Below are 12,540 nucleotides of genomic sequence, written 5' to 3'. Positions count from 1 at the left end.
ATAACGTTTGTAAAGTGATGGTAAAACCTGATATCAGTTTGACTACGCAATCGATCATCAGTCACTGGACTTACTTACAATCTTCAGGTATCTGTGAGTATGTCTCGGGTGATTTGAGATGGTACGACCATTGCTTTAACTCTTCTCCTATTGTAATATGTGTGTACATTTAACTGATGAAAATAGGGTTTCTTTCTTTCCAATTTTGTCTCTCTAACCTTGCACAGTACCCCCCCATTTTCGTCCCAATATCCTGGTGGGTAACTTATGTTTCTTGATACTACGTATTTTCCTTGATTGGGTAACTTATGTTTCTTGATACTACGTATTTTCCTTGATTATTACGCTACCGAAATATCGAACAGAGTTAATCACTTCTTTTGCTTGTAACTCAAGTCTATAATCAGTCTCTCCTCTGTTTCTTGTTAGCGCTGATTTACGATATTCCACGTATACTTCTAGAATTTTTTAACATACATTCTTCTGGAGGATGGCCTCTCTATCTTTTCAGGATCCCTTTGTCGCCTTTAATAGTTCACAGAATGGTAGGTCGTGAGTTCCGAAGGGCTCTATGTCACAGACTGTTACGCAACGGTTGAAGTCGCAGATTATAAATGGATGGATGGAAAGAGTAAAAGTAAATCATATGTAGCAATCCACGATATGTTCCAAGCGTACCATATATTACTGAGAGCAGCTGTCTCACACCCTCACCACACACACGCGTTACTTAGCTCTTGAGAAAACAGTTGTTGCCAACAGACGCAGTCTGTGACCATTCAACGTCCAGAATGAGAAAAAAACGTAGCAAATTGGCCCAGGATTAAGGAGGGCTGATACTTAAATTGCCGTACGGCCATCCAAATTTAGATTTCTGGGGTTTACATAGATCACGTCTGACAGATGCTGAATTGGTTTTCAACAAGTCCACCGTTTTTTAAATCCTAGTCCAGTCCAAGCTTCCGCTCCGCCTCAAACGACGGAGTATTTCATTATGTTCGCCCTTCCTTCTTTACTTCATCGTGAATAATGTTTCACTGGCAACCAAGCGCACGTAAAAGGCACGGTAGTTCCTGCTCTAGAGCTTATAAGTGACACTGAAGAGCCGGCCGGAGTGGCCGAGCGGTTAAAGGCGCTACAGTCTGGAACCGCACGACCGCTACTGTCCCAGGTTCGAATCCTGCCTCGGGCATGGATGTGTGTGATGTCCTTAGGTTAGTTAGGTTTAAGTATTTATAAGTTCTAGGGGGCTTATGACCACAGCAGTTGAGTCCCATAGTGCTCAGAGCCATTTGAACCATTTTTTGACACTGAAGATACCACTTGATTTCTCCCTTAGACCCCAGTCGGAAAACTGATATACACTATCCGAGCAAAGTATCCAGACACTCCCATGCAATGCGAAACTGATCACTAGATATCACGAGAGGAGGACCCGCCAGTACCCAAAAGAGGTGGGGTATATTGTGTTGTCAGTAGAGAACTAGTAACAGTAGAATGGATCAATCAGGAGAGTTCGGTGACTTCGAACGTGGCCTCCTCGTTGGATGTCATGCGAGTAACAAATCCGTCAAGGGTATCTCAACCTTTCTAACGCTGCCCAAGTCAACTTTTGATGATATGACTGTGTAATGGAAACACGAAGGAACAGCCACAGCTACATCATGACTAGACAGACCTCTTGTACGGCCAGACGCAAACTGTCAAGCACTGTGGAGTTTAGCTGTAAAAAGTCTCGTGAAAGCGGAAGGAATCGTTCGTGAGTTTCAAAGTGCTACCAGCAGCCCAGTTAAGACAAGAACTGTGCGTAGGGAGTTAAAAAGAATGTGGTACAACGATCGAGCAGCTCCACATTTCTGTACTCAGTGCTAAGCGATGCTTGAGGTAATGTAAAGATCAACGTCTGTGGACAATGGGTGACAGGAAACGGGTGATTTGGACTGATTAATCACGCTATTCTCTGCGGCAATCAGTTGAAAGGATCTGAGTTTGCGAATGCATGGAGAACGTACCTGCAATCATGTGTAGTGCCAAGAGTGAAGTACAGAAGAGGTGGTGTTACGGTACAGGGTTGTTTTCGTGGTTAGGACGTGATCCACCAGCTGTAATTAAGAAAACTCACATGCGGCAGCATATGAAAATATATTTTACAACATTTCGAAGACGATGACTGTTTACTGTATATATGAGTGACAATACATCCTCTCATATACTAGCATCTGTGAGGCAATGGTTTGTGGACAATAACGTTCCTGAATTGCACTGGTCTGCCCGACCTGGACCCAATGCAACATCTTTGGGATGAGTTAATACGTCGAATTCGCTCCAGACTTCAGCGACCTATGGTTTCGGCTCTTGAGGAAGAATAGGCTGCCAATCTTCCACTGACGTTCAGACATCTCACTGACAGTGTTCCGAGCAGAGTTCAAACCGTCATAAAGGCGAATGGTGAACATATCCCACATTAATGCCCACTAAAAGGTGTCCGGATACAGATAGTGTATATGATACAGTTATTTGCAATACCACCTGTATGAATCCCACCGGATTAGTTACGTAATGAAGATACTTACCGGATCGAATGATAACATACTTTATGAGTCCCGTACCAGTATTTCGTTGTTCCCTGAAAGGTTTTACAATTTGTTTAATGGACTTTTGTACTTTATCCTCTGTCAAATTCCATGATAGTGGGCTGAGGCTGAAACCGACCGAACATTGAAGTTTTTAACGTACATGAGAGGTATTCCTTGATATCAGATATACCAAGAATTTATATAAGCTACAGAGCACCATGATTCATAAAAATACGTGAACATATAATTATTCTGACAATACGTTTTTCGTCAATAAGGAAAACCCCCATCTACTAAGCGTTTTTGGTGCGCATCGCAAAGTAATAATAGTAATTCTTTTTGAATTTTTCACGTCTTCTGCCAATTTTGAGTCACGAGATGCTTTCTGCACTGTAACTAACGCATACGGCGTTTCAGTTGCAGAACATCTGTGGATTAAGGAGTGTTATTTACATCTACTGCTACAGTTTAGAATATCATTGCAACAATTTAGAATGTCATTGCAGTGCTATAATATCATCTTACGACACCCACTACTCTTGTATTAGGAATTTCACACATAAGCCACGACTCATGCACGTGTTAATTGTGCCTGTGTGTGAGTACTGTGTACTGATACTTTGCAACATATTTATATTTTCAGGTAAATGCAGTCCTGAGCAAGAAGCAAGAAGCAGCTAAAAACCTCCGTCACACAGACAAAGACACCAACAGTGAGCTGCAGAGCTCACTCGTTGACACTAAAACAACTCTAGCAGTGCTGAGGGCTGAGATGGCGCAGCTGAAAGCAGAGTACGAAGTGAAATGCCGAGAACTGCACGAGTGAGTACACCGACAAACACGCATACTGCATTTTCCGGTACTGCGGCCTATATTTGGAATTTATTTCAGCCGTACTTTTCTACCTGCTACTCCGAACTCCACATTCTTGAAAACTATGTACGTTTACTTAAAATTAATTTTTAATTTTGTGTAACATCACAAACACCCTCCTGTGAGTTGTCTACATCTACATCTACATGGTTACTCTGCAATTCACACTTAAGTGCCTGGCAGAGGGTTCATTGAACCATTTTCATACTACTTCTCTACCATTCCACTCTCGGATGGCGCGTGGGAAAAAGGAACACCTAAATCTTTCCATTCGAGCTCTGATTTCTCTTATTTTATTATCATTTCTCCCTCCGTAGGTGGGTGTCAACAAATTATTTTCACATTCGGAAGAGAAAGTTGGTGACTGATATTTCGTAAATAGATCTCGCCGAAAAGAAAACCGCCTTTGTTTCAGTGACTGCCACCCCAACTCGCGTATCATATCAGTGACACTCTCACCCCTATTGCGCGATAACACGAAACGAGCTGCCCTTCTTTGCACTTTTTCGATGTCCTCAGTCAACCCTGCCTGGTAAGGATCCCACACCGCGCAGCAATATTCCACCAGAGGACGGATAAGTGTAATGTAGGCTGTTTCTTTAGTGGGTTTGTCCCATCTTCTCAGTGTTCTGCCAACAAATCGCAGTCTTTGTTTCGCCTTCCCGACATTATTATCTGTGTCGTCTTTCCAATTTAAGTTGCTCGTAATTGTAATTCCTATGTATTTAGTGGAACTGACATCCCTTAAATTTGTGCGATTTATCGTATTCCCAAAATATATCGGATTTCTTTTAGTACCCATGTGGATGCCCTCGCACTTTTCTTTGTTTAGTGCTTATTGTCACTTTTCACACCATACAGAAATTCTCTCTAGATCATTTTGTAATTGGAATTGATCGTCTGATGATTTTATTAGACGGTAAACTACAGGATCATCTGCAAACAATCTAAGGGGGCTGCTCAGATCATCAACTACATCATTTATAAACTATTGGCCATTAAAATTGCTACACCAAGAAGAAATGCAGATGATAAACGGGTATTCATTGGACAAATACATTATACTAGAACTGACAAGTGATTACATTTTCACGCAATTTGGGTGCATAGATCCTGAGAAATCAGTACCCAGAACAACCACCTCTGGCCCTAATAACGGCCTTGATACGCCTGGGCATTGAGTCAGACAGAGCTTGAATGCAGCTTCAACACGATACCACAGTTCATCAAGAGTAGTGACTGGCGTATTGTGACGAGCCAGTTGCCCGGCCACCATTTACCAGACGTTCTCAATTGGTGAGAGATCTGGAGAATATGCTGGCCAGGGCAGCAGTCGAACACTTTCTGTATCCAGAAAGGCCCGTACAGGACCTGCACCATGCGGTCGTGCATTATCCTGCTGAAATGTATGGTTTCACAGGGATCGAATGAAGAGTAGAGCCACGGGTCGTAACACATCTGAAATGTAATGTCCACTGTACAAATTGCCGTCAATGCGAACAAGAGGTGACCGAGACGTTTAACCAATGGCACCCAATACCATGACGCCGGGTGATACGCCAGTATGGCGATGACGAATGCACGCTTCCAATGTGTGTTTACCGCTATGTCGCCAAACACGGATGCGACCACCATGATGCTGTAAACAGAACCTGGATTCACCCGAAAACATGACGTTTTGCCATTCGTGCACCCAGGTTCGTCGTTGAGTACACCATCGCAGGCGCTCCTGTCTGTGATGTAGCGTCAAGGGTAACCGAAGCCATGGTATCCTAGCTGATGGTCCATGCTGCTGCAAACGTCGTCGAACTGTTCGTGCAGATGGTTGTTGTCTTGCAAACGTCCCCATCTGTTGACTCAGTGATCGAGACGTGGCTGCACGATCCGTTACAGCCATGCGGATAAGATGCCTGTCATTTCGACTGATAGTGATACGGGGCCGCTGGGATCCACCACGGCGTTCCGTGTTACCCTCCTGAACCCACCGATTCCATATTCTGCTAACAGTCATTGGATCTCGACCAACGCGATCAGCAAATGTGATACGATAAACCGCAATCGCGATAGGCTACAATCCGACCTTTATCAAAGTCGGAAACGTGATACTATGCATTTCTCCTCCTTACACGAGGCATCACAACAACGTTTCTCCAGGCAACGCCGGTCAACGGCTGTTTGTGTATGAGAAATCGGTTGGAAACTTTCCTCATGTCAGCATCTTGTAGGTGTCGCCACCGGCGCCAACCTTGTGTGAATGCCCTGAAAAGCTAATCATTTGCATATCACAGAATCTTCTTCCTGTCAGTTGAATTTCGCATCTGTAGCACGTCATCTTCGTGGTGTAGCAATTGCCGGCCGAAGTGGCCGTGCGGTTAAAGGCGCTGCAGTCTGGAACCGCAAGACCGCTATGATCGCAGGTTCGAATTCTGTCTCGGGCATGGATGTTTGTGATGTCCTTAGGTTAGTTAGGTTTAACTAGTTCTAAGTTCTAGGGGACTAATGACCTCAGCAGTTGAGTCCCATAGTGCTCAGAGCCATTTGAACCATTTGGTGTAGCAATTTTAATGGCCAGTAGTGTATAAATCAGGAACAACAGAGGGCCTATGCCACTACCTTGCGTAACGCCAGATATCACTTCTGTTCTACTCGATGATTTACCGTCTATCACTGCGAACTGTGACCTCTCTGAGAGGAAATCACGAATCCAGTCACACAACTGAGACGGTACTCCATATGCACGCAATTTGATTAATAGTTGCTTGTGAGGAACGGTATCAAAAGCCTTCTAGAAATTTAGGAATACGGAATCGATCCGAGATCCATTGTCGACAGCACTCATTACTTCATGGGAATAAAGAGCTAGCTGTGTTGCACAAGAACGATATTTTCTGAATCCGTGGTGGTTATATATCAATAAGTCATTTTCCTAAAGGTGATTCATAATGTTCGAGTACAGTATATGCTCCAAAACCCTACTGCAATTGAGGTCAGTGATATGGGTCTGTAATTCAATGGGTTACTCCTAGTTCCTTTCTTGAATACTGGTGGGACCTGTGCTAGTTTCCAGTCTTTAGGAACAGACCTTTCGTCAAGTGAGCGGTTGTATGTGATTGCTAAGAAAGGCGCTATTGTGTCTGCATACTTTGAAAGGAACCTGACTGGTATACCACTGTCAAATACAGTCCATCCGGAGAGTTGCTGAGAGCCGCCAGAAGCCTTCTGTTGGGGTCATTGTTTCAGGTAATATTTCTGTAGTATACATGTCTTCGTTTTATTGTCATTTTTAACGAGAACACGATATACTTGTACCAAATGTACAAGTTAATGTTGAAATCTTTGTATCGTATTACATCGCAAGGAGATTTCGCAACTTGGTTTACATAAAAACAGAAAAATCACACAAACCGCAATTATTCAGGAAAACAACGAAATTGACACGAATGTTGACGAACAAAAAGAAATCAGTAGAGCTAAAGTTGTCTCGTTTCACCTGTACATAGGAGATAACTTTTTGTTTCAGAGTAGATCGGCGGCAGTTGCTGCTGTGTCAGTGAGAGAAGGCATCAGAGATCGTTAATTTGTTCAAATACCCCAGAGGGTCCATTTACCGGACGCACTTCGATGGAAGACTATTGACTGATTTTAGGCATGACTCAGATATAGCTTTTCAAATAGTTAAATATTGGTCATCCGTAGTTTATAGACTGTGGAAACAGTTTCTAGGCGTATGTTTGGAATCGAAATGTCTCATCGAAGAGCGTCTGCGGGACACAGCACTCACCATTGGCAGATATCTAACGTTAAGCGGTACAAAGAATAGAACTGTTGTCCTACTGAAACTACGACTGCTCTTGCTGCTGCCCTTGAATGTCAGCGAGTACTGTGCGCAGAAGGCTTCACCACAAAGCTGTGTTTGGGAGGCAATCAGACTGATGGGTGCCACTGATTGTCCGAGTTTGCAGCGTGAGCGCTAACACGTGCACTGGACTGAAGATCAGTAGAGGGCCGCCAAATTCACGGACGACTTCAAGTTTAGCTTGCAAAGCGACAGCAGACCTGTTTGATTTGAGGAGGATAGGGAGCCCGCTATCATTCACTACTCGTCAGGACAAAGCATTGTCACTGTATGGTCAAACGTATCTTCCGGTAGACGTACAATCCTTAACGGCATTCCACAAATAACTGTTACTGTGTTGTTCCGTACAGCTGGCATCCTTGATTCTTATACAGGGCGTTACTATGCTGATCATAAAAACTTTGTGGAACGATGGATATTCATCTGAGTTCAGAAATCCTGGTCACAAAACGACTGAGTCGAAAATTTCGAAGAAAGATCGAACTATGGGATAACTCTGCCAATCAAATACGAGAACTTGCGAGTTGTTGTTCGTGCGAGGTAATAAACTGATTTATTGTGTCCGTAATTGTTAATATTTTAAGGTAGGCAAACGGGAACGGCGTCTTCTAACTTAATTTCTTTCAATGAGGACAAAGCCGAAGTGAAGACAATTCTCAGTAAAACTCACTGTTGTACTGAAATGGTTCGTGTGAACACTTTTCAGTACCTTGAGAACCAGAAACGATATTAGTATTACAAGGTTTCTTCAGATTTGTCTGCATATTTTTGGTTGTGTATCTCAATTAACGTTTCATCTATGTCCATTACCGGTCCTTCACGTAGCTGGCACAGTTAGTCTTTAGGTATGACGTTTCCTGCGTTTAGGAGAATATTTCTAGACTCAGTAAGCTTTATGTAAAACTATAAATGAAAAGATACAGGAATTCAGTTTATTTCCTCCATATTTTAATAAAAACCTCTTGTATTTTGCCGTCACAATACAAAATGTCCGTCTACGACTCCACTCGTGGGACTTTTCTGCTCCCTCACACCGTGTATGAGTTTAGAGATAAATAATCACGAAGCTGTACAACGTGCCAACAAAATGCGTGCAATGTACGGCCAATAATTTTTAGCGTGGCTCGACATCGTCAATAGCGAGCGGCTGTACACAGTCGCTCTATAGCCCAAAAAATTTACACTATAATGTTCATTCATCCTAGTAATGAGACAAATTAGCGAAATAAATAAGTAGCTGAACCAAGGTTGGATTTGTTGGTCAAAAGCTCGACAATATTATTGCCTGAATCAGATTGTTTTGCAATTTGATCTAAACATTTATTTCAGGAATGCAGAACGTATGTAAATGATGACAGCGTACAAATAAATTCAGTGAATAACTAGTCAGTATTTAAACAACAGTGCAAATTCGTAATCACTTCGTGCAAATAGAGCGTTTCCAGCCAACGGCTTGTGCTAAATAAATACACTAATTAGTGCAATGAACTCGTTAAAAACCGTGACGACGTCTTAATGTGCGTTAGCATGAACTCTCACTGTCGTTCACAACGAACCTAAATTACATAACCATAAATGCTGTCCCAACTAATGCTGCCGAAGACCATCACACAATTTAAATCAGTGAAAAGTGGTAAATTTTTACAAGTTCACTGCTGCAACGGTAAAAAATGATACTAAAGTTCGCGCATGCTAGAGCTCGTCATTTACTAAATGACTCGAGAGATTCTAGCTCCAGACTGAAACGAGAGCACAGAAATTCGCAAGTTTTCATCACATGCGTCCACAAAAATGATTCCAAGTCGCCGCTATCACATAGTGAAGCATTCGCAGCACACATGCCGCCCAGAACTTTACCACAGAAAACCCCAGCCGACAGACTTAAGGCCAATGACCCACGATGAGCGGGCCAAGATGACAGATGTTTGTGCTCAATGGTGCACGTTTATTTAAAGGTTCTGTCACATGACTACCACTTGATACGTTCACCCTGACCACCATTTAGAATATATACAATAATTTCACATAAATACACATAAAAACCAAACGATACATTTTTGGGGTTATTTTGTGACCTCTTAATAAAACAACTGTGCATTATTTTAATAACTTCAAATAAATTTCAAACATACACTGACGGAGAAATACCGCTACACCAAGAAATAATTGTGCAACATGAATTAAATTTGGTAGGCGTGTTTCTACACTACTGGCCATTAAAATTGCTACACCATGAATATGACGTGCTGCAGACGCGAAATTTAACCGACAGGAAGAAGATGCTGTGATATGCAAATGATTAGCTTTTCAGAGCATTCACACAAGGTTGGCGTCGGTGGCGACACCTACAACGTTCTGACATGAGGAAAGTTTACAACCTATTTCTCGTACACAAACAGCAGTTGACCGCCGTTGCCTCGTGAAACGTTGTTGTGATGCCTCGTGTAAGGTGGAGAAATGCGTACCATCACGTTTCCGACTTTGATAAAGGTCGGATTGTAGCCTATCGCAATTGCGGTTTATCGTATCGCTACATTGCTGCTCGCGTTGGTCGAGATCCAATGACTGTTAGCAGAATATGGAATCGGTGGGTTCAGGAGGGTAATGCGGAACGCCGTGCTGGATCCCAACGGCCTCGTATCACTAGCAGTCGAGATGACAGGCATCTTATCCGCATGGCTGTAACGGATCGTGCAGCCACGTCTCGATCCCTGAGTCAACAGATGGGGACGTTTGCAAGACAACAACCATCTGCACGAACAGTTGGACGACGTTTGCAGCAACATAGACTATCAGCTCGGAGACCATGGCTGCGGTTACCCTGGACGTTGCATCACGTACAGGAGCCCTGCGTTGGTGTACTCAACGACGAACCTGGGTGCACGAATGGCAAAACGTCAGTATTTCGGATGAATCCAGGTTCTGTTTATAGCATCATGATGGTCGCATCCGTGTTTGGCGACATCGCGGTGAACGCACATTGGAAACGTGTATTCGTCATCGCCATACTGGCGCATCATCCTGAAACGTCCCCTAAGAAAAATTAGTGAATTACTCTGCTGATAAACCTCTTACATTATTTGATTTTCAAACAGCTGAGCAGAACTGAACGTATTCAGACATTTCGCTCTTTAACTGTTCTGATCACCACTAAACTGACACACAATATTTTCAGCGCAACGCAATCTGACTTTCAATAATCCCTACAAAATAATGGCCCTGGCTAAAGATTAAACTATACCTTTCACAAATCACTTACCTCACAAAAATCTTCGTTACTCGAACTATTGCAACACAGCGAGCGCCACTACTACCAGCTAAATAAAAGATTCAAACTACTGAAGGCACTAACTACTGATGGACATAGTTAGCAAATGAAAGATTTTGATAGAGAACAACAATGTATTTACCTTAATATTGTTCAAAGGTCATAATATATAGCAGTTCATGACATCCAGTCTTACAAATTTACTTTATCTGATGGACACATGTCCAGATCATCCGCTCTCAAAACTCCGCCATCTCCCTCCCCACATCCACCACTACCGGCGGCTTACCTCCGACTGCGCAACGCTACGCGCTGTTCACATCCATCTGCCCAACACTACAATAGCAAACAACAATGCAAACCAGCCACAGACTGCACACGGCACAGCCAGTGATTTTCATACACAGCGCTACGTGGCGTTACCAATAAAAAAACCTAAACAGCCTACTTACAACCCGGCGTGATGGTATGGGGTGCCATTGGTTACACTTCTCGGTCACCACTTGTTCGCGTTGGCGGCACTTTGAACAGTGGATGTTACATTTCAGATGTGTTACGACCCGTGGCTCTACCCTTCATTCGAACCCTGCTAAACCCTAGATTTCAGCAGGATAATGCACGACCGCTTGTTGCAGGTCCTGTACGGGCCTTTCTGGATACAGAAAATTTTCGACTGCTGCCCTGGCCAGCACATTCTCCAGATCTCTCACCAACTGAAAACGTCTGGTCAGTGGTGGCTGAGCAATTGGCTCGTCACAATAAGCCAGTCACTAATCTTGATGAACTGTGGTATCGTGTTGAAGCTGCATGGGCAGCTGTACCTGTACACGCCATCCAAGCTCTGTTTGACTGAATGTCCAGGCGTATCAAGGCCGATATTAGGGCCAGAGGTGGTTGTTCTGGGTACTGATTTCTCAGGATCTATGCACCCAAATTGCATGAAAATGTAATCACATGTCAGTAATACACTCCTGGAAATTGAAATAAGAACACCGTGAATTCATTGTCCCAGGAAGGGGAAACTTTATTGACACATTCCTGGGGTCAGATACATCACATGATCACACTGACAGAACCACAGGCACATAGACACAGGCCACAGAGCATGCACAATGTCGGCACTAGTACAGTGTATATCCACCTTTCGCAGCAATGCAGGCTGCTATTCTCCCATGGAGACGATCGTAGAGATGCTGGATGTAGTCCTGTGGAACGGCTTGCCATGCCATTTCCACCTGGCGCCTCAGTTGGACCAGCGTTCGTGCTGGACGTGCAGACCGCGTGAGACGACGCTTCATCCAGTCCCAAACATGCTCAATGGGGGACAGATCCGGAGATCTTGCTGGTCAGGTTAGTTGACTTACACCTTCTAGAGCACGTTGGGTGGCACGGGGTACATGCGGACGTGCATTGTCCTGTTGGAACAGCAAGTTCCCTTGCCGGTCTAGGAATGGTAGAACGATGGGTTCGATGACGGTTTGGATGTACCGTGCACTATTCAGTGTCCCCTCGACGATCACCAGTGGTGTACGGCCAGTGTAGGAGATCGCTCCCCACACCATGATGCCGGGTGTTGGCCCTGTGTGCCTCGGTCGTATGCAGTCCTGATTGTGGCGCTCACCTGCACGGCGCCAAACACGCATACGACCATCATTGGCACCAAGGCAGAAGCGACTCTCATCGCTGAAGACGACACGTCTCCATTCGTTCCTCCATTCACGCCTGTCGCGACACCACTGGAGGCGGGCTGCACGATGTTGGGGCGTGAGCGGAAGACGGCCTAACGGTGTGCGGGACCGTAGCCCAGCTTCATGGAGACGGTTGCGAATGGTCCTCGCCGATACCCCAGGAGCAACAGTGTCCCTAATTTGCTGGGAAGTGGCGGTGCGGTCCCCTACGGCACTGCGTAGGATCCTACGGTCTTGGCGTGCATCCGTGCGTCGCTGTGGTCCGGTCCCAGGTCGACG

The 12,540-nt window shown here is 44.3% G+C and overlaps 1 protein-coding gene across 1 annotated transcript in view; it reads left to right on the top strand.

The window, feature by feature from the left end:
• LOC126184412 (ras and EF-hand domain-containing protein-like) overlaps positions 1-12,540 on the top strand; it is a 195,427-nt gene that overhangs the window by 36,269 nt on the left and 146,618 nt on the right. The window contains exon 4 of the mRNA XM_049926796.1: positions 3,220-3,398. Within this exon, the coding sequence (XP_049782753.1) occupies positions 3,220-3,398 (179 nt within the window). The remainder of the gene's footprint in view (positions 1-3,219; positions 3,399-12,540) is intronic.

Source organism: Schistocerca cancellata, chromosome 4 (assembly GCF_023864275.1).
Source record: "Schistocerca cancellata isolate TAMUIC-IGC-003103 chromosome 4, iqSchCanc2.1, whole genome shotgun sequence".
Classification (NCBI taxonomy): Eukaryota; Metazoa; Arthropoda; class Insecta; order Orthoptera; family Acrididae; genus Schistocerca; species Schistocerca cancellata.
This window is presented reverse-complemented; position numbering and strand designations above follow the sequence as displayed.